Below are 22,464 nucleotides of genomic sequence, written 5' to 3'. Positions count from 1 at the left end.
CAGGGCCTGCAGGGCAATAAGCGGGTTGGTAACTGCAGGTAACGACTGAGAAAGGGACCCGGGTTCCTGGGTGTCCCCTTCTATGGACCCAACACTTTCTGCACACAAATGGGGGAGGGGGGTGGGAAGCGGTCAGGGGCTGGGAGAGAAGTTCCTGGAACTCTGATACAGAAACTCCACGGGAAGCCCCAGAGGGGGCTTTGAATGGACGCAGGGACTGGGAATGTGCAGGCTGAGAACGATGGGGGACGTGTGGACAGAAACTGGAACGTTTTAACAGGCTTGACGGGAAGAGCTGGTCTCAGTCACTGGCTGTTTGACAGAACGGCTAGGACGTCTCCCCAGGTCTGCCCGCAGCTGTAAACCCAAACCTGCTGGGGAGGCCCCGGATAAGGCTGCTCGGGTCGGTGGGACAAAGGTGAGAGCCGAACAAGAGCGGCCCCGTTTGAACGGCGTGAGGGACAGTGGCTTTGTCTCTCTTACTCGAACGCATGATGGGGACGGATACTGGGTCTCTCTGGGGAACGTGCCGGTACCCAGAGCTGTGGCACAGGCGAGTAAACGGGAACCAGCAAACATCAATGGAGGCACGCTACCTGGGGAGCACCAAGACGGCCAGAGCCCACGCAGTGTAGACAGGGGCTGGTGGGCTGGCTGGGCCGAGTCTCTGCGCCTTCCTGGGTGTGGGGTGTGGACCGCAGCTTATGGCAAAATCCCGTCTGCGCGTCCAGCAACAAACAGTGCTGGGATTCTGGACTGGGTGGAGAACTTCCAACTTCCAACTTGCTGTCGGACAGTAGACAGAAGCAGCCCAATCACTGAAGGACGTGAAATCACCCTGCAAGTGAAACACTCCTAACGTCCCAGACGTCGTCCCGAGGCTCAGAACCAGCTGTTTAGAACTTAAGATACCGCGTGCCTTCCACTGGCCGCTTAAGTAGAAACTAAGGCGTGATTGCAAAAGTTTTATTTTTTAAATATCAGGCGAAATGCTCATACAAAACAGCTATTCTGCTGAATTAGCGTCTAAAGTGCTTGAGCTCCCAGAGCATCACACATGTGCCACCACAGCACACGTGTGCCCTGAGCCAGTGGCAGGGGACGGGCTTTCTTCCCGACAGTTTGCAGAGGTCCCCAGCTGTGTCAGGGGACACGGACTGCACACAGATTCACACCGTGCGCGGCTCACTAGTGGCCAGCAAGAGCGGAGGCCTGACGTGTCCCGGAGTTTCCCCGCAGGCGCCTTCTGGATTGAAATACCACTGGCTGGAGGCCGTGAGGCCCTGGGTCTCTTCCCAGGCCTCCTGGTTGATCAAGGCCGCCTCTTTACTTGCCTCGGCAGAGAGTTCCAGCACCTGGGCAAAGCTCCTGCAGAAACAACAGGGCAGGTGAGGCCTTTTCGCTCTCTGTGCCCAAGAGCCAGACAGCCGGGGCACCTCAGCCTTCACGGCTGCGGTGTGGGGAAAGGGGTTACTTCCTGTGTGTTCGTGGGAAAATGCGGGAAGCTCCGTCTGAACAGAACCCAGAGACGCCTGTAAGAACAGGACTGGGCAGGCATAAAAGATGATCTCGGGAACACTGACGCCGTGTCAGGAACCACGCCACAAAGGAACCGGGTGGTCCTCACGCAGCATACACGATGGCGGGGAAATCCACACTAAAGGAGCGTATCTGGCCAGCCGAACCTGAGACCCTTATAATCTGGAGCCCTCTGATGGGTCCCCCTTCAATCTCAGGGCACGTACAGGAGCAGCAAATGCCCCAGTATGCACCCGGCTGTTCTTCAAGAGTACCTTTCCAGTGTTCTAAGCATTTCAGGAAGTAAATTGAACATCACAAAGGAGAACACCACAAGATTCTTATACCGAAGAAGAGAAGGAAAGCCCCAGAGTGAAGAAAATCCCCTGCGGGAAAGATGCCGCTGGGGGAGCTGGCTGTGGGGAGCACTGGGACCTGGAGCACACGCATGCGAAACCCATCGGGCTATACTGTCAAGGTCTGTGCCTGTTCTACATGCATTTACACTCCAGTAACAAGTTCTAAGATCACCCCAGGAGACACTTAAAGCGTGAACAGCTGATCCAAGGGCACCTGGAGTGCTGTCACTCTGAGGAAGTAAAGGGCTGGGGCTGTTAGTGCCCCCTTCCTCCCATGTCTGCTGGAGAACGCACACAGGGGTTTGCACTGACTCGGGAGGTGCTTTACCCAACCCCCCTCCCCCGCCTCAGTGGACCCTTGCACCCTTGGCCTCTGCAAAACCACAGCTGCCTGCTCTCCTGAGTGTGGCAAGCTGCTCCCAACTTAAAATCTTTTCTGAAATACCTTCGGAGCTCTAGATCCTTCTTTTGGGTCATTTCCTTGAGTTCGCTCAGCAGGTTCAGAGCTTTCAAATTTTCTTCTAAACTGCCGATCCCAAGTTCTCCCAGCAGGTGGCATGTGGTCGTCAATTCACGCTGCAAACTGTCTGGAGGGGAGAAGGGAGGGTCAGCCAAGGGTTTCAAGGCGCCCCAAGCAATGGATGCGAAGGTTGGGCAGCTGACTAGATTTTTCGCGTTCACTGGAATGCTCTTAGGCTATGCTCGCTCGCATCGCAACGTGAAGCTCAAAGGCAGAGAGGATCGGGTGGAGGGCGACATTCACGTGCTGGTACCACCCCTGTGCCCCTTTGCCGGAGATCATGGCGGCCTGAGATCGTGGGTCAGGCTTGTCCGCCATGCAGGCAGTCACTGGAACAGACCTGGAAAGCCACTTCGATGTCCTCAACAGAAACCTACGCAAAAGGCCAAGGAAGTCTGTGCTACAAGCGACTTAAACCCAAGCCCGTGGCTCCCTCTCTCCGTCCGCAGGATCTCTGTGCCCCCACCCCCGAGACAGCAGCCTGTATCCACACTGTGTCCCACCTGCTCTAAGGAGACCAGCACCTGTCCGCTTCTGGCACACACACCTGTACACACGTCACAACTGCACACAGTAACAGCTTGAGACCTCGAGAAGGGTTTTTCCAAACACCCGACCTCTTAATACTTCTAATGGGGGTCTGAATTGCATCCTCCCCAAAAGACACGTTCAGGACCTAATCTCGAGTGCCTGTGAATGTGACCTCCCTGGAAATGGAGTCTTGGTAGACATAACTGAGTTAGAATGAGGTCACAGGGCAGGGTCTGATCGGTACCCGGCATCCTTCTAAGAAGAGGGGAATTCAGAAGTGGAATGCTCAAGGGCAAGGCTGTACGAAGACACAGGTGGACCGCAGCGAAGCTGTCACCAGCCAAGGAAAGCCAAGAACCGGGGGCAACACCAGAAGCCAGGAGACAGGCATGGAACGCCTCTTCCCTCAGAGCCTCTAGAAAGGTCCAGCTCGGCCGAGGCCTTGATTTCAGACTTCGGGACCCTGAACTGATGGGAATACGTTTCTATTATTTTAAGCTGCCCAGTTTGTCACTGATTCCAGGAGCCACAGGACACTCGTACACTCCCCAACCCCAACTCCTGGCAACCACCCATGGCACTTATGAGAGGCGGAGTCCAGGAGCCACAGGCGTGCGCGGCCACTGTGGTAATCCTAAAACCGGACGCCTGCACACAGAGAACTGCTCCACGAGGCTCCTTCCTTAAGACTCCACGCCACTGGCTTCCTATTTCATACTGGGAAAAGCTGGATTAAAAACCATCTCTGTCCGAGATTACCAATTCAGCAACACCCTCTGTGACCTTGAACTGTGTCTATGGAAAGTTCTGTAAGGAAAGTCCATCTGATTTTAGGTGGAGATGTCCTAGTACATCAGCCTCAGACAAAACATACTTAGATGGCTGGCAAGGGCCCTGCCTGGAAATGACCGGATTCCAGGACGGCTGAAAACTTGTTTGGGGAGGATACTTGCTCTAAAGAGAATTTTAAGACTGAGCACAGCACTCTGCACGCCTGCTGATTTCTTCAAAGGATTAGGCGGGAAGCCTAGGCAAGCGAGGGATCCCACGGAGCTGCTGAGAAGGAAGGACAGGCAGAGGATCAGCAGGTCTGAAGAGACCCGCCCCCAGTCTCAGGGAATTACAGCTGCTCCCCAGGAGTGCCTTTCAGCAGGGCTGGGAATTACTGGCCCGGTCCACCGACCCGGGTTCAAATCCCAGCACGGTCCTTACTTGGGGCACAACTCTCGACAAACCCCAGCTCTGCTGGCCCCCGTGTCCTCTGCCATCTGATGAGGGATGCGCCATCCGCGTGACACGACACAAGCAGATAAAGGTGGCTGGCACACAAGGAGTGCCGACACGCACGGGCCACTCGCTGGACCCGCTCCCTGTCCAGGAGCCGTCCTGTTTCCTACCTAAGAACTGCTGCCCGTCCCCGTCCAGGTGGATTGATTTCACCGGAAGCTCATGCCTCGTGGTGTCCAGGGCCGTCGCGAACGTCTTGTACTGCTCCTTAAAGCGCTCGGCCACAGCCTCGTAGGGGCGGAGCATCTCAATCTGCAGGCAGGAGGGAACGAGCTTTGTCAGACAAGACTCAGTCGCGCACTTGGGGAGCCCAACGGTCCACGTGAGGTGAAGACACGCCGTTCTTTCAGAATCTCCTAAGGAACCCTCCAGGAAGCTTACGTGGGTGTGGCGGCTCTCCAAAGGCTCAGCCGACAGCAAAGTGGCCCAGGCCGCCTATGAACATGGTTTCCAGAACATTCCAGGACCAGGCCCTCACCCTAGGGAGCTTGGGCCCTCCTGCTTCAGAGAATTGAGCTGAAATGTCTGCCCCCTTGTAAGACTACCCCAGCAACCCCCTTCTCCTTCATACATGCTGTCAGGGTCCTCGTGGGGGGTTGTAAGGACACATTTGCTTACTTGTCGTTTCTTTTCCTAACACTGTGAGTTCCATGAGAACTGAGACCTCGATCTTAGGTCAGGGCCTGGCCGCAGGGTGTTCTCTCTGTTTCTCTCTCTCTCTCTCACACACACACACACACGGTATTATGGGTTGATCACGTTCCCCCAAATTCCTCTGTTGATGTCCCAACCCCCAGCACCTCAGAACACGACCTGATTTGGAGACAGGGTCTTCACAGAAGTAACGGGAGTTAAGATGAAGTCATTAGGGTAAGTGGGCCCTGATCAGAGTTCGAGACATGCATCAGGCTCTGCGCTGATGGTGCAGAGCCTGCTTGGGATTCTCTGTCTGTCTCTCTCTCTCTCCCTCTCTCTCTCTCTCCCTCTCTGCCTCTCCGCCACTCGAGTTTTCTCATTCCCAGGGCTCTGTCCCAGTGCTGACCACACGGCACCAAGACCTCGCCTCCCACCAGCACCCTGGCCCTGCAGGGAGGCCCGGACTGCATCTTCGTGTCACTGAGCACAAGCGACAGGTGCCTAAAGAATACGTGCACGTGTGTGATGAAGGGACAGGTCCCTGCGGCTGGTTGGTACCTGACGTCACAGCCCCGTCCTCTGAGAAGCTGTCACAGACTGACACCCAGCGGTGTCAAGAGCTGGCCGCAGAGTGAGCGCCCGGCAGCAGTGACACGTACCGTCAACAGTCCTTCCAACTTCCCCGCCGGGACCACCCCTCCAGGACACGTGGCTCGGAGACCGGTCACCGCTGACCTGAGCGTCTAGGATGTCTGCCAGCTCCCGCTTTCTCTGACAGAGGAGAAGTTTGCGCTTCAGCTCGTGGGCCTTTTTCTGCAGCTTCTCCCTCTCTTTGCACATTAGTAATAAGTTTCTTTCTGCCTTTTCTTCGAATGGAACCAGGTTGTTCTCCATCTGTTGAGTGTGCAACAAGAGCTCAGGCCGGAGGAAACGCCTCTCTGCGGCTGACAAAGGCCGCCTTCCACCCACATCACGCGGGAGCGAGGCTCCGTTCTCACCTTTACGGCCAGTAGAGTCAGGAGCAACGTTTGGGATTCCATCATTTCCATCGACTCAGACGGGCCCTCGAGGGTGAGAAAAAGACATTTTTGGTTGCCGACGAATTGGTATAAATCTAGCTCTCTCCCCCAGAGGGGCAGAAACCTAACCTTTACAAACTTTACTCAGTTCAGGAGTTTGAGGATTCTCTCCTGTAGGTCAACCCACTGTGTCTACTTTCCAGTTTAGTCTTTTTGGGCACTCTGGGAGAAGGCAGAGGAAGGTCTGGCCCCCTCCCGTGGCTGGCTGGTGAAGGGCCAGCCAGGGGGCACCCATCCGGTCACCGCCGCACTGGAACCAGGTCTCGGGCCTCCCACCCCTGTGAGACCGCAGCCCAGCTGTCCTCCCCTGGGGACACGGCCCAACCCCGGGCCTCCCCGAGCACGGCATCGGCAAATAACGCCCCAAATCTCATTTTTCACGTGATCTCGCATTCATAACTACTCCTGTATGTGTACTTGGGGAAACGTAAGCTCTAGGAACATTCTGAGAACACGCGTGGTCTCCGGTTTGTCCTAAAACGCACGGCTGGCTTGTTCAGTCATAAAGCCTCAGGGCCTCGAGTGGCACCTGAATGGGGCAGGAGCTGGTATCAGCTTTCTCTGACTGAGTAGCTTCCCTTTCATTTCGGACACTTACTGGGCTCTTCTTCTGTGAAGCCGAGAAGGACGTCGACTCGGTTTTCTTTGACATCGTTTTTTCTAACTGCGGAGTCTTTCTAACCATGCTTTTGTCTAAGGCCAAGGAGAGCATTTTGAAGGTGAGAGGAGCTTCCTTCGGAAGCCGACTGGGACAACCCCCCGCTAGGGAAAGCAGGGGCAGGGCGGACGGCTTACCATTGATGGCCGAGAGGTCCAGGTCAGGCGGGGCGGTGCCGTGCCCTTCCAGCAACGTGGACTGCAGGTCTCCCTTCCCAATGCCACTGCTGTCTGTGGGCCCAGGGAGAACCCCCAGAGGTCAGCACGGTCTGCAAGGTACTGCACGCCTCCGCCGGGAAGCCGGCAACCTCTCTGGATGCTACCACCTGCTTCCAAAAACTCAGCTTCTTGGGAGGTGAGCAGCACCGAAGGCTGAGAAAGCTTTGCAACTCCCCAGCCAGCGGGTTGAAGGGATTTCTAAGTAGAACTAGAAATGAGACGCAGGCTTTATAAGCCTTTCTGCGTAGCTTAATAAAAAAATGCTGTGTTCTGGGTAGGAAGTCTGGTACGCGCCACGTACTTGTCCTTCCCTGTGTTTTTCCCTTCTTTCTCCAGCGGCTTCTGGACTGTTCATCTTCCCTGGGAGTTCCCTTCATCTTTACCTCTATTTAAAACTGGGAAATTATGGGGCGCCTGGGTGGCACAGTCGGTTAAGCGTCCGACTTCAGCCAGGTCACGATCTCGCGGTCCGTGAGTTCGAGCCCCGCGTCAGGCTCTGTGCTGACGGCTCAGAGCCTGGAGCCTGCTTCGGACTCTGTGTCTCCCTCTCTCTCTGCCCCTCCCCCACTCATGCTCCGTCTGTCTGTCTGTCTCTCTTTCCCTCTCTCTCTCTCAAAAATAAATGTTAAAAAAAAATTTTAATGAGCAGCTGTGAAGTTGAGGAAATGGGTATGTGGAGATAAATGGAGCGAAATGACAATCTGTGGGGCATGCCGCCCTTTGTTAGGATTTTTGAAAAGTTCTAGAGAAACAAAAATCGACTGACCTCGTGGGTGAGGGGGGAGATGAGACTTTTTATTGCTATTGTTTTTGCACTGGTTATAGGTTTTGTCATCCACGTGTACAGACAGCATTTCCACTGAGAAAAGTAATCTCCTAGGGAGCTAGACGGTGGAGCTCGAATAAGCAGTCTCTCTTAATTATCATGGTTATGCTTTTTTCCTTAATGTGTATTTATTTTTTAGTGTATGTGCTGCCGAAGCGAGCGCAACGTTTATTTATTTTTGAGAGCGCGCACGGGGGAAGGGCAGAGGTGGGGGAGGTGGGGTGGACGGAGACAGAGGATCCAAAGGGGGCTCCGTGCTGACAGCAGACGGCCCGACGCGGGGCTCGAACTCACAAACCATGAGATCGTGACCTGAACCGAAGTTGGACGCTCAACGGACTGAGCCACCCAGGCGCCCCCGGAAGTGGCCGGCCCCATTTCTGACCCCTCTGGGTTGTACTCCAGCCTTCCCGGCTTGACCCACGGCCCTCAACCCAACTGCATGAGGAGAGACCAGAGAGCCGGCCCCAGTTTCACGTGCTGTTTCTCAGTCATGCCCCCGGGTCAAGAACAGCACAAATGCTGACAAACATCTAGACCAGGACCAGCAAATTTTCAAGCCCCCAAAATGTAACTACTGCTGTTGACCGGAGGCCCTACTGACAAAATAAAGTCAATCAGCGTGTATTTTCTATGTTGTATGTATTACACATGGCATCCTTACACACGCTGTATCGCTCTTCTACGTACGTTCTTATACGTACCACACCCTTACGACAAAGTAAGCTTGAGAAAAGGAAACGTTAAGGAAGTCACGAGATAAAATACGTTCACGCCACTGCACTATGACAAACCCGCATATAAGTACACCCAGGCGGTTCAAACTCGTGTTGTTCAAAGGTCAACTGTACTTCATTTTTAACGATGAGACTCAAAGCTGTTGCGGTTTTGAACAAGGAGGCATGGGCCAAGAAACGGTTTTGCTTTCTGTGAGCTGCTTTCGTGCCAAAGAGCTGCCAGTGATCGCTGGAGAAGTGGGCACGTGACGAGCTGGAGGCAGCGCCCGGGGAGAGGCCTTCCCAGAGTCCGGGATGGGCACAGGGATTACAACGGAACACCTAATACACAGTGACGATCTGAGTGGGGGGTCATGAGGGAGTTTCCACCCTCCTTGTCCACTTTCCATTCTTTTTTACAAGGAACACCTATGTCTACAATCAGGAAAACTGCAAGGTTTTCGTATCACTTTGGGGACAGCTTCTAGAACGGGTCAGGGGACACCATTACGAAGAAGACCTAACCCAAGGTGGCGAGAGACAGGAAGATGAGGCCTCACGCCCCTTCTGAGTCTTGCTTTCAGAAGTCCCACCCAAGAAATAGTCACGTGACCAAGGAAGCGCCATGTTGGAAAGGTGGCTCTTCTCCGGGGCCATACAGGACGTAACCTCCCCTTTCCCCATGCCGTTTCCCTACAGCTCCCCGCATGCTGCAAATTTGTCCTCACACGGAAACACTTTAACTAGCTGCTGCTTCTGACACTTCTCAGAAAGAGGGAGGTTGGCTTTAGCGTACTTGAAAACAAAATTCACCACCGTGTTCATCCCTTACTGAATGGACTTAAGAGCTGTCTCCCACCCTCCTCCATCTTTACACACCTTTGCTCTTCTGGAGCAGGTGGACTCTCCTTGCACCTTCAGGCACCTTCCCACTGGTCTTTAATGCATCTGCTGCAGAAGCCTGTTAGGGGAACACATGACATTTAGGGCAAAAGACACCTCCCCTGCACGAGAAGGGGCCCCTTCATGGTCTGTGCAATTTGCACCTGCTATTACTTGGAAGCAAGGTGTAGACAAAAAGAGTTCTGACCTGTAATTACCATATACGCAGGGCGAACTAATTTTGTCAAAAAGGATACCCTCACATGCACAGAATATAGGAAAACACCAAAAAGTGTACCAAGGATTATCTCTGGCATGGCAGGTTCCAGTTGACTGATATTCTACACGCTTTATAGTATTTACAAGATTTTTATTTTATTTTATTTAAGTAGGCTCCGTGCCCATCATGGGGATCGAACTCATGACCCTGATATCCAGAGTCACACGTGCTCTACCAACTGAACCAGCCAGATGCCTCCCCCCTGCCCTGCATTTGCCAGTTTTAGACAAACAACATATTACTTCAGTCATCAGGAAAAATAAAAATTTTGTACAGGTATTAATCTCTAAAACATTAAAAAAAAAAGGCATGCAGAGTTGGCAAACCATTACAATAACATACAACCAAAAGAAAATCTCGTAAAGAGCAAGAATATTTCAATGCGTAGACACCACTCCTATTCAACCCCCTACTGGACGTCTCAGAATAAAAAATAAAAGGTAAACAGATCAAAAAGCAAGAAGTAAAACTCTCTTCTTACAGATATGACATGATTTACAAAGAAAATCCCAAACGCTACTCAAACTAATAAAGTTTATTTAGCAAGATTGCAGGATACAGGGTCAACATAAAAAAAGCTCATTTCTAGCAATGAACAAATCTGGAAAGTGAAATTCAAAGACAGCACTATATAAAAGTTCTCAGTAAGGAAAAAACAAAGCTATGTATGGTGATAGGTATTGACTAGATTTACTGGGGCAACCATTTTGCAACATATACAAATGCTGAATCATTATGTTGTATACCTGAAACTAATATAACTTATGTCAATCGTACCTCAAATTAAAAACCAATTTCTTCATTTATAAAAAAAGAAAGGGGTGCCTGGGTGGCTCAGTTGGTTAAGCGTCTGACCTCGGCTCACATCATGATCTCACAGTTTGTGGGTTCGAGCCCCATGTGGGGCTCTGTGCTGACAGCTCAGAGCCTGGAGCCTGCTTCAGATTCTGTGTCTCCCTCTCTCTCTGCCCCTCCCCCACTTGCCTTGTCTCTTTCTCAAAAATAAATAAAAATTAAAAAAAAAAAGAAAAAGAAAACACAGTATCACGTATAGCAGCACTAAAAACCACCAGATACTTAGGTGTAAACCTAACAAAATATAGGGAAGGCCTATAAGGAAAGGAAGGCCAACATGACCAAATAAATGGATAGGTGTACCACATCCATACATTGAAAGGCTTGGTGTTTTTAGGACGCTATCCTCCCTAAACTGATGCACAGATTCAATACATTCAAGATCCCAGCAGAAATTTTGGTAGAAAAAGGCAAGCGAAGTCTAAAACTTACATAGAAAAGCAAAGGGACTAGGAGAGCCAGTGTTTGGCGAATAGAGTGGGAGAATTCACACTAACTGATTTAGAGCCTACAGTGAGCTTGACATCTGGAACTGGCTTAAGGACACGTAGATCAATGGGAAAAAACGGAATCCAGAAGTGATGCGTACAAAAAAGGTCAAGTGCTTGTCAGCAGAGGTGGTGACAATACAATGGGAGAAGGAAGGTCCTTTCAACCAATGGTGCTGGAACAAGAGGACATCCATACACTTAAAAATGAACTTCAATTCCATTATCACACCAGATACCAAAATTAATTCAAACTGGATCACAGACCCAAATGTAAAATCTAAAACTATAGAAGTCATAGAAGAAAACGTGGGAGAAAACCTTTGTGATCTTGCGTTAGGTGAAGATTTCTTAGGTGAGATACCAACAGCATGGCCCATGAAAGCAGAAATCCATTAAGATGGACTTCGTCAAAATTGAGGATTCAATTCTCCTCAAAAGACCCTACAGAGAAGGACAAGACAAGCTACACACTAGGAGAAAATATCTGAAAATCACCATAAAGGGTTGGGGCCCAGGGGAGAGAAAGAGTTCTCCAAACTCAACAAGGAGAAAACAACCCAATTTAAAAATGGGCAAAAGATCTGAAAGAACGCACCAACAAAGATACAGGAATGGCCAGTAAGCACATGAAAAAATACTCAAGATCAGGGGCGCCTGGGTGGCTCAGTTGGTTAAGCGTCTGACTTCGGCTCAGGTCGTGATCTCGCGGTCTGTGAGTTCGAGACCCGCATCAGGCTCTGTGCTGACAGCTCAGAACCTGGAGCCTGCTTCCGATTCTGTCTCCCTCTCTCTGACCCTCCCCCTGTTCATGCTGTCTCTCTCTGTCTCAAAAATAAATAAACGTTAAAAAAAAAAAAAATTAAAAAAAAAAAGAAAAAATTCTCAAGATCAGCGGTTGTTAAGGAAAATGTAAATTAAAACCACAAGATACCACTTCACACCCACCAGAATGGTTTCCATCTCAAAAGTACCGACTGGAACTCTCCACAGCGGAGCCACTTTGACCTGGAGCCACTTTGGGTAACAGGTGAGCAGTTTCCTACGAAGCCAAAAATACACCTACCCTATAATTCCTCTCCTGGGAGACCCGAGAACGCATCTACACGGAATCCCACAACAGGAATGTTTGAGGTGGCTTTGTTCACAATTGCTCAAAATGGGAATCAAACCAAATGTCCTTCCCTCGCAAACGCTAAACACAGCATGGAACATTCTTCAGCCATCAGAAGGAACCAACACTCACTGTGACAGGCAACCACAGGGAGAGACCTCCTCTCCTTTATGTGAAAGAGGCCAGACGCAAGAGGCTGCATCCCGTGTGACACCTTTTAAATGACCTTCCGGAAAAGGCAAGGCTACAGAAACAGAAACAGGTAACCGCCTGGGATGCAGTGGGGCTGGCTTCATTGGAGCACCGAGGGATCTTGGGAGTGACAGACTGTTTGGTATCTTGACTGTGGTGTGTCTGTGACTGGGTGAGTTTTTGCCCAAACTGGCAGAACTGTAGGCTGGAGAGTGACGCCTTACTCTACGTAAACTGTATGTTAAGAGATGGAAAAAAAAAAAAAAAAAAAGAAGAAAGAAAATGGACAAGCTCTTAGAGATGGAAACTACCTCAGCAGGGAGACACATAGGGCGCTGTAAACAAGTCTGCAAGGCAACATTAAAATCATGAGGCACAGACTGTGATCTTTTGTTGAAAATCACTTCAACAAAATCACTCTGGCTGATGACGTGTCCGTGTAGGTTCATCAGTTACAAATGTGCATCTCTCTGGTGGGGGGGTGTTGACCAGGGAGGCTGTGAGGGTGTGGGGCAGGGATTCTACGGGAAATCTCTGGATTTCTGCTCAATTTTGCTGTGAACCTAAAACTCCTCTAAAAAAAAAAAAAAAAACTAAGTCTGTTGAAAACAACAAACCACGCCCAAGGAGTGACATCAGTTTGTGAAAAGGTTTCCTTTTTCCTCAAGTTGGATCTTAAGTCACACCATTACTTAAGTTTGTTTATGTATGTAGTCCTTCTCGAAGACCCGGTAGGTGTTTTTCAAACACCAGTCAAGGGGGCACCTAGGTGTATCAGTTGGTTGAGCGTCTGACTCTTCTTGATTTTAGCTCAGGTCATGATCTTGCAGTTTGTGAGTTTGAGCCCTGCATCAGGCTCTGCACTGACAGTGCGAAGCTTGCTTGGGATTTTCTCTCTCTCCCTCCCTCTCTGCCCCTCCCCTGCTCTCACCTTAGTTCTCAAAATAAATAAACTTAAAATTCTATAAATACCCGCCAAGGCCAAAGACTGTGTGCTGGGCACCCGACAGAACTGTTTCAGGACAGAATCCAGAAAGGAATTATCAGGTTGAAAGGCAGGAACAATTTCAGGTTTCAATCGAGGTCATGACTTTGCAAAGGGGATCCTCAGAGAGACCGCCGCTCACAAAAGAGACTCAAGACTGGGAACGAAGGACGAGACAATCACAGAGGCTGCTGGGTAAAATCCCCGAAAGGCTTGTTCGGGGACCATGCTGTGCCTGGCTTACGTGACTTGTGTCAGAATTCCAAGTTCTGACGGAACTCTATTCAGAACATTCAAAAAACAGTCGTTACCTTTTTGGTGGTTTTCTTCTCGTACTGCAGGTATCGGGACTCAACCACTCTTCCACCTGTGGGGGACACGTTGTTGGTTTATAACAAAACTACAACAGTGGAGTGTGAGAACTGGCCCACCCCACCCCTGCCATGGAGAGCCTGGTACTATGCCCCCTCACCAACCCCCCCCCCCCGCCCCCCATCAACAGCAGGGACAGCAGAACTGTTCCTCCTTGCTCCTCTCAGATCCTGTCCTTTGGCATCCTCGAGCATGTATGGGACACCAACTGTATACAACAACATGGATGGGATACTTGCGGCATCTAAGTCGCTGGGCTAGGGACAGAGCCCCAGAGAGCTGCAGGAGCTATGATGGAGGAATATGAGGGAATAAGCTCAAAGCAGAAAGTGGATTCAGGGGCAGGGAAGGGACAGGAAGCAAGACTTTCCACAGAGGCGCACGTATTTGCCTCCTCCTGTCTTTCCCAGCTCACTCCCTGCGGTCAAGACCCCAACCACCCCTTCCTTCACCCAGGTCTGTGTATGACCCGCTCATGGTACAGGACTTTCACGCCTCTTTACCCCCTTACCTAGCTTAGGACTGCTCGGGAGCCGTGCTCAGCACCAAGCCATACATCTTGGTGACAGCGCAGCCCCAGGCACCCTTCCTGCTGCTCTGCGGCAGCAAGGGGGTGTCTCTCAACAGCCCCAGTGACCACGCACAGTCCTCTGCTCTGTCTCCCCCCCACCTTCCCCTGGACCCTCCCTTGCACTTTCTCCTCCCACTTCCCACAAGGGGCCCATCCCTCCAGTTAGCTAGGGACCAGATTCCACTTCACTGGCAAGACAGAAGCAGCCCCAGGAGACCGTCCCACCTCAGCATCCAGCAGCCTCCCAAGTTCAGGGCCATATCCCGGCCCCACCACGTGGAGGGACCTCTGTGCTTTGGGGTAAAGCAAACCCTCCACTCTAGGTGCCAGAGCCCGGCCCTCACCCCCGCTCCCCAATCCCAGTCCCCCTCTCCAGTGGTCTTCCTGCCATTATTTCTCCCTCCACCTAGACCCTCTCCCCCCACTTCTCCACTCCGCTTTACGATGCCAGCTCCTCTTCCTCTCCTCTCTCCTGAATCCCACTCCGGTCCAGTCTGGCTTTCCCGATCACCACTGCACCAAAGAAACCCCTTTCGGCAAGACCGCCGAGATCTCCCCGCCCCAAAGCCCACCAACCAATTCTTAGTCCTCACTCTGAGCACAGCACTTGCTGGCACCCTCCTCCCTAAAACACCCTGTGTCCTCCTGGCCGGCTGCCCCCTTGGTGGCTGAGAATGGGCTGCCTTGCAGATCCATTAGCTGGTAAAGCCTGAGCACCTCCAGGCACCTCGCGCATCTCATATTCCCACCTCGCTGCCCTCACTCCTGTTCCTGCCACCGTGACCACTTTTGCTGTCCCTCCAACCAGCAGGCATGTGCCTGCACCTGCCCTCCTTCCCAGCTCCACTCAGCCCAGCACCTCCCTTGGACCAGGAAGCCACCCACATCCTGTTCTATCCACAAGGTCCAACACACCCCATGTCTCCTTACTTCTCCATCTGATGCGCAGCCAGTCTGGTTTGCTCAAGGCTAAATGCCACTGCCCAGTAGGGAGTAGGTGCTCAGCCAGGCATCCAGTGCACGATTCTACACTTTTTCTAGGTACACCCAGAGCTCAGAGATGTCCCTTTTTACTGAAGAGACCCAGAAAGAGTGACACGATTAACGTCACACAGTTTGACAACTTGGTTAAGTGACACGGTGATCTCAACCGGATCTTCATGCCAGGATTTCATCTTTCACTGGGGCTGGAGATGCGGCCACAACTCTGAGTGGAAAGGAGGTACATCCAGAGTTCATGGGGAGCATGGAGCTGGACGAGGAGCTAGTGGTTGGCCCGAGTGAGCCCTGGATATGGAAGAGCCACGCCTGCGGGGTAAGCGGGCTCAGACAATCGGGCAGGAGGCATTAAGGGTCAAGGCCAAGACCAGGCAGGGGCCGGGCGAGAAAATCAAGATACACCAAGGGTCTGCCGCTGGACGTCAAGTGAGGATCAGGGCAAAGAACACCCCACCCCCACCCCCACCCCCTCTAAGCACAGGAAACCATCCTGCTTTCAGTCCAACACCATCAGCAAAGGGTTTTGCTCCTCTGGAAGGATCGGAGGCCTGGGGTTCCTTGAACATCTCTGACAAGCAGTTTCAAGTTTCCAGAAACTAAAATGTACATGTTTGTTTTAAACAGGGGTGGATTCTCCACAGAAGCAGTATTGTGACGAAGGATATAATTTGCGTTCAAGAACCAGACCACGTGTAAACATAATAAACGTTAGAGACGAGATCATCGAGCAGCACTGTAGCGTATGAACCTCCAGTCCCTTGGAACTGGAATTCTGCTCTAACTCTGCACTGGCCCACAGCACACTTGGAGGAAAACAGTTCACTGTATCAGAGGCTTGAGCTCCGACGAGGGGGATCCTCCAGTCTACTGCCCCAAGTGGCACTGACTGCCAAGAGTCAAGGGAGGCTGTGAGCAGTGACTGCAGACCCACACGGGGACCCCAGATGTGGGCACGCCCCCGAGGCGCTTACAGAGAAGAAACAGAGACTCCAGGGTTCAATAACAAGTTCGGCTCATGCTCTCCTCACCCACACTTCCTAGTGGCGAGTCCTGCGCACAGCCCGTGACGCCCCCCCCCCCCCCCCCCCCCCCACGGCTGGAAGGGCCCGCTGCTCTGGATGACGTCCACCGGGACCTGCCGCACCCCTGGCTGCAGGGCTGGGTGACCAGATTCAGCATCACACGAAGGTGTGTGTGAAATACAGTCCTAGCTTCCCTGCTCCGGCCCGGGCTTTTCTTCCCCAAAAGCACTTTCTGAAACTGGATCGTGAGGTAGCTTGCAATTTTGCTCACCTTGTGTTCTGCTTCCTTTCATCTTAGCGCCACTAGGAGTACCGGGGCCCCCCGAGGAAGGCTTCCTAGAAGAGGGAGATGGGGGTCTTGTTAACACAGTTGGCTAGGCTCAGGGAAGGCAGCGAGGAGCCTGGGCTTCCTCGGGACAACCCAGTCCTGGCACCCTGATGTCCGCGAGTCCGGGCCGCCTTCACTGGAACACAGACACAGAGCTCCTGCCCGGCCGAAGCTGAGGAGGGCCCAGAGGGGTAAGAGTGAGAAGAATGAGCATGTTTGCCAAGCCTCAAAGATCTCAACTTCGGTCAGGGGTTCATTAATTCATCAGGTGTTTAAGTGCCAACTGTATGCGCCTGATCCCACCTGGTAAAGGGAGACGGAGCTCCTTCCTGAGAGGCAAAAACAGCGTTTTCCCGTCAGGCAATGTGAAGAGTGCCCCGGACAGGCAAAGAGGTGGGGGGTAGGCGAGAGACAAAGCCCTGTTTGCTCAGGTTCATGGCGAAGGACGTCCAGAGACAGGGATCAACAAGGCCAAGGGCACAGGGCGGAGAAGAATGATGTCGAAATGGAAACTGATCAGCCCTATGGCTTTGCAGGGAACCCAGGCAGGGATACGGGATCAGGAGGAGAGAAAGCTGGGCTGGGCTGGGCTGGGCTGGCAGAGTCCTGACTTCCCAGCTTAAAGGCTCAGATCTATTTCTATAGCCTCCTTACTGGTAACCTTTCTCTGGAAAGGGCCAGACAGTAAATATCTTCTGCTTCATGGGCCATAGGTTCCTGCCAGAAACCAAGGAACCCTGAATGTTATTCAGCCCTAACAAGACGTACTGATACATGCTAAAATGGATGAATCTCAAAAATATTATCCTGGGGGCACCTGGCTGGGCTCAGTTGATGGGGCATGCAACTCTTGGAGTTCGAGCCCCACAATGGGGGTAGAGATTACTTCAATAAATAAACCTTTTAAAAGTATATATATTATCCTAGGTAAAAGAAGCCAGGCACATAAGGCAACATTTTGTATGATTCCATCTGAAAAGTCCAGAACAGGCGAGTGAGACAGAAAGCTGATTGGTGGTTGTCAGGGGCAGCAGGCTGCAGGAAGAACGGGGAGTGACTGCAAATACATACAAAGTTTCCTCCTGGGCTAGTGAAAATGTTCTAGAACTAGACAGAGTTGGTGGCTGCACCTTGTGAAGGTCTTCAGGCCATTAAATCGCTTGCTTTAAAACGGTTAATTTGATGTTACGTGCCTTTCATCTCTATTTAAGGAAAGAAAGAATGAAGCCTGATGTCATGGGGGAGAGGGAACCTTGAATCAGGAGAGTCAGCGATGCCTCCCAGGTGTCCCGTCTGGGCAAGGGGGAATGAATGCCACGAACAGAGACCAGCAACTCGGAAGGTGCACATTGAGGGGCGGGGCAGGGCAGGGGCCTGGTGCTGTAACCCCTGCTGACATCAGGACACAAGCCCCACTGGTCACAAAGTGACCTGTTCAGCTCACGGCAACCACCTCCTGTGTGGCAGGTTCTGAGGACCCCAAGTCGGTGCTGGGCCACAGTGGGGAGAGGCAACCTCACAAATGCTCACTAGGTGCCGGAAGCTCTGCTCCTTCGCAAAATCCTCCCAATCCTACAACTACCTCACCGTTGGCCTGCTTTATCCTTGTTTTCTAGACGAGGACCTGAGGGTTTGAACAGGTCACCCCTGGCAAGTCTCAGAGCTGGCAAGGGACAGAGCAAAGATTCCCTATGGGGTCAGAGCTAGGGCTCTGGAGTCAAACAATGTGGGGGGGAGTTCATTGCACCTGTGCCAGCCTCTGGTACCACCCCCCTCCCCCCCAAAACGTCGGAGAGACTAACGGGAATCTCAGGATAACGCAGGGTGGAGAAAACCCAACCGATTTCAGTCGGCCTATTTAACTTCAATTTGCACTGGAACAATAAACATGGGCCGAAAGCACAAATAAAACAAACCCAGCCCAAGCATCACACCTGGCACCGCCAAGTGTTCAAAGTCTGTCTCTCTTGTTCCTGCTGTGACAAATGACCTTCCCTCCCTGAGCCTCTATTATGTCACCTGTAAATGGGATGCGTAGAAAAAAAGAGACTGGAAAGATTAAAGGAGACAGTTTAGTGGCCCAGCACTGTCCACTACAAAACGTTAACTGTAATCACCCCAGATCACATTCAAGAGCCACGCACTGTTGTAAGAGCTTTTCAGTTTCACACAAGGCCTACAAGATTGAGCGGCGGCGTCACTCCGCCGATTTCGCAGGGTAGGAAGGCGGAAGCACAGAAAGGTTAAGCCACTAGCCAAGGCTCGCCCCGCACCCACATAACTGACTCGGGACTCAAGGTCTAGTTCCGCGCCCACGCTCCCGAGCATGCGCAGAGGCCGCACCCCGCCTCCCCGAGCCTGTGCACCCTCGGTGGGTCCAGAAGGGATCAAATCCCCAACCCCCAACGCTGCTGGCCCTCCCCCACCAGCTCCCGGCCATGGCCTTCTCGCCGGCACCGACAAAATCCAGGCCCGCGGCGCCTCAACTCACCCAGCACTGCGCCCCGACGAATCCGCCATTTCCCGCCTTTAACTCAAAGGCCGGCTCTTCAAGTCCGTGTGCCCGCCCCCTCGCTCCGGACCGGGCCATATTGCGGCGCCATAGGAGGGGTGGCCACGGACCTCGGGGAGCGTGCCTGCGGGTGCAGCGGGCGAACCCGGCTCGCGCGCCTCGCTGTGTTCCCCTCACACTTGGTTTCACCCACCAGAGGCAGGAGGCGGTGGCCGGAGCCCGTAGGGAGGAGGCGGGTCTTCGGGACGCTCCGCCCTGCGGCGCTCTGGCGTCACGCCCCAGCCCCGCCCCTCCGAAACCCGGAAGCGGGAGCGCGCGGGGGAGCGGCGGGCGCGGCGGGGCGGAGCGGCCCGACCAGCGGTGGGCGGTCGGTCGGGCGGGCGGCCGGGCGGGGACCCGGCCCGGGACCGGCGGCGCGCGGCGGCCGAGGCCAAGGTGAGTGGCGGCGGCCGCGGGTTGGGGGCTCGATCTCCAGGCTCGCATTGGCGGGCTGCCTTGGAGGATACCGAGCTGAGGATTAATGGGAGGAGGCGCGAAGGCAGGAGTCGAGGGAGCGGGAACGAGCTTGGGGGTCGTGAAGGGGTTGCTGGCGATGGGGTGGGAGCGGGATGGTTGAGGAGAAAGTTGATGGGAAGGGCCTGGTGAGGGAGTTTACGGATGGGGAGGGAGCAGGTCTTGTGGCTTTGAGCAGCTTCTCTGGAGGACGTGGCTTTAGTGGTAGTTGGGGGGTCGCAGGAAACGGGGCTAGGAGCGGGGAGGCAAGGAGGCGGGGTTGAGAGGCCCAGGCTGGGGACGTGGGGCAAGGCCGGTGGGGGGACAGCTGAGATGTGATTGAGGGAAACGGTATAGGACGGCCTGGGACCGTCTGCCTTCGGTGGACGGGGTAGGGAATGGTTCCTGGGGGAGGGAGGCGCCTGGGATTCAGTGGGTGCTCAAATCCTGGAGGTCTGAACTCCCTGCTGTGGAGGCCGGCGGAATGGGGAGGGGGGAAATGGGGGATGGGAGAGGGGGAAAAAAACTGTGGCAAGAACTGAGGGCCAGTTGGGGTGGGGGGGGGATAGAGAGGAGAGGAAAGGACAAGAGTGGCCCTGTACAGACATTGGGGTGCAGCCCATATCATTTGGGGGGTCCCCTTTCTCTCTGGATTCTCCTATTTCCCGACTTCATCCCCAACCACTGGGTAACCGGAGCGAGTCCCAGTGCCCTCTAGGCTGGTGTTCTGGTATTTGGAAAACCACACCACTCTCCTAAGACAGGGCTGGCTGGAGCCCTGGGGTCCCAGGGAGCAAAGAAGGAGACTCCGGACCTCGTTGGGGGCCCGGAACTGGGTTTAGGGGGGAGGGAACGCGTGTGCTAAGCTGTCACCACCTCCTCGGAGTTGCATCCTTGGACTTAAATGGGTAAAACGACATACAGGAAATCTGTCCCCCGGCGGCGGCGGCGGCTGAGCTCACAGCCGGGGAGAGGCAGGGCAGCCACGGCGGCAGCCAGCAGCAGCCAGCCCACATGCGCTCCCTCCTCTCCCTTCTCTCCCGGGCGCCCTGTAGGCTAGGGGACTTTAAGGGAAAGCCTCTCTCACTCACATCTCTTTGTCTGAGGTGGGAGCTGGTGGGGACATTGTGTCTTGCAGGTGGAGGGTCCCAGCTCCTACCTTTCTGAGGTGTATTCTGGCCTTGGAGGCTCCAGTCTCTTAAGGCATCCAGGAGCAGTGGGGGGACCCCTTGGGCATCTGAGCTGGGAAGTTGTTTCATCGTCCAATGGGCCGGCTCTGGCAAGGGCCTTGCACTGGGCGGTTTTAATCAGCATTAATTTCTCTTCTTTCCCAACTGTGGGGGATCCTTGTCCGGCATCTGCCAGAAGGGCTGGGGAGTCTGGGTTTATAGCTCATTCAGGAGATGAATCTGGGTAGATGGAATGTAAAGAGGGCCACAGAGAGATATCTGCTCCCTTTACTTCCAGAATGTTCTGGCCCTTATGGAAGGTAGCTTTTGGCCTTGCTTGCCCCAGAACACATTGTCAGAGCCCAAAGTCATGCCTTCTACAGACATTCAGTGTGGGCTTGCCCTGGCCAGGATGCCCCCCCCACCCCCCCAATGAACAGGACTGGAATCTTCTGGTTGCATGGCCCTGGTCGTTGTCTCCCTGGAGCGCAGCCAGGCAGGCTTTCACGGAGGGTCCTGTGTCTGGGGTCCTGACCTTGGTCAAGTCTCTTTGTCTGTGTCTTCACCTGCAAAATGAATGGATTGGCCTCAATCAGCATTTCTCAACCTTAAAACCCAAGCCCCTTTCGATAACCTTCGTGTCTCTGGCATACAGCCCCCTCGTATTTTATGCAGCCCCTGACTTCAGTGATCCCAGTTTTGTTCAACTTTCCATTGTATGGTTTGTATCCAAAAGACGATCTTTTTACTGCTCCTTTATCTTCCACATGGAAAATTCCACAAATTCCACCTTTGCTTTTGCACGTTACACCTGTTCCCCGAGCTTCAGCTGCATCTTTCTGGTTGGAAGTCGTCCCTGAGACCCTCTCTCAGTTCCAGGCCTCTGGCTCGGAGAAGAGGGTGGAGACTTGGGAATGTCCCCTTTCTGTTTGGCTGTGTGGTCTGTTTTCTGTCCCCAACAGGGGCTTGTTAACTTGCCACTTCCCTTTCCTTGTCTCCCCCCCCAAAGTTGTGTCTTGGGTGAGCTTAGAGTTCAGTTAAGCCAGGGCTGATCCTTCCAGCACTGGGGGCTAGGCCCCAGGGACAGAGATGAGCCCTCATGCCCTGGAGGAGGGACATTCTAGTGTTCTCCCTCCCCGAGGAATGATGAAATTCAGAGTGCGTGGTCAGTGCAGCAACAGAGGTGGCGCAGGAAGTTGTGAAGACAGAATCAGGGATAAGCAGTGCAAGCTTTGGGGTTTGGGGGAGTTCTGGCAGGTTTCCTTGGAAGAAGTGGCAGGGTCCAAGCCAGGCCTTGAAGGATATGGAGGTGTTCAATCAAGCCAGGAAGAGGGAATTGCATGAGCAGATCCCTGCACAGCTCTGCTCTTTATTGAGCATCTTCTGTGTCGGAAGCTTTTATACCCATCTCTTTTATTCTGCCAACCAGCTGTAAGCGGTCTGGGTTCCTCTTTTCTCAGTATGGAAACTGAAGCTCAGTTTCCATAGTGGCGACCTCAGAGATGGTCCCCTGGGCTTTCCAGAAACATGAAGGATCATTAGAAACCTCCAACTGGCAAAGACCAAATTGCTAGAGCATGTTTCTCAGCTGCAGCACCATTGACATTTGGGGCTGGGTTATTTTTTGCTGTGGAAGCCACCCCACGCATTACAGGGATAGCAAGCAGCATCCTTGGTCTCCACCCACTAGAGGTCAATAATACCCCTCAAGTTGTGCCCACCAGATGTGGCTGTGGGTTTCTTGGGGCTCAAGAACCACCGCTCTGGGGTGAAATCTGGTTATTGCCCCAGGCCTACCTTTGTCTCGGTGACTCTTTGGTGTTTGATCCGCTCCCAGGGAACGGCAGCCAAGGGC

At 53.2% G+C, this 22,464-nt stretch overlaps 2 protein-coding genes and 1 long non-coding RNA gene across 12 annotated transcripts in view; 2 read left to right on the top strand and 1 right to left on the bottom strand.

Annotated features, from left to right (window-relative positions):
- Positions 1–950: 950 nt before the first annotated feature.
- HAUS8 (HAUS augmin like complex subunit 8) lies at positions 951–20,769 on the bottom strand. Of its 3 annotated transcripts, none has more exons than XM_086698710.1 (11): positions 20,600–20,769; positions 16,380–16,444; positions 13,456–13,511; positions 9,228–9,309; positions 6,726–6,818; positions 6,529–6,623; positions 5,850–5,915; positions 5,587–5,745; positions 4,326–4,467; positions 2,323–2,464; positions 951–1,368 (listed from the first exon to the last, which is right to left on the bottom strand). In XM_086698710.1, exons 1-11 carry the CDS (start codon positions 20,752–20,754, stop codon positions 1,170–1,172), a joined length of 1,254 nt encoding a protein of 417 aa, XP_086554836.1. In that variant the 5' UTR covers positions 20,755–20,769; the 3' UTR covers positions 951–1,169. The 3 variants fall into 3 exon arrangements, with proteins under 3 accessions (XP_086554836.1, XP_086554837.1, XP_086554838.1); XM_086698711.1 differs by lacking the exon at positions 20,600–20,769 and adding an exon at positions 18,928–19,163; XM_086698712.1 differs by lacking the exon at positions 20,600–20,769 and adding an exon at positions 18,581–18,714.
- On the top strand, positions 1,918–5,998 carry LOC147583673 (uncharacterized). The gene is made up of 2 exons (XR_015248473.1): positions 1,918–1,996; positions 5,238–5,998. It is a non-coding gene; the product is annotated as an uncharacterized LOC147583673 (long non-coding RNA).
- The window catches only part of MYO9B (myosin IXB), a 90,386-nt gene continuing 87,146 nt past the window's right edge, over positions 19,225–22,464 (top strand). For all 8 annotated transcript variants that reach the window (XM_086698708.1, XM_086698704.1, XM_086698705.1 and 5 more), the window contains exon 1: positions 19,225–19,383. The gene's annotated coding sequence lies outside the window, so the exon portion shown is untranslated. The remainder of the gene's footprint in view (positions 19,384–22,464) is intronic.

This window comes from Puma concolor, chromosome A2, assembly GCF_028749965.1.
Source record: "Puma concolor isolate L17-30 chromosome A2, mPumCon1.1.hap2, whole genome shotgun sequence".
In the NCBI taxonomy this organism is placed as follows: domain Eukaryota; kingdom Metazoa; phylum Chordata; class Mammalia; order Carnivora; family Felidae; genus Puma; species Puma concolor.
The sequence above is the reverse complement of the archived record's forward strand: the minus strand, read 5'-3'. Positions and strand labels throughout refer to the sequence as shown.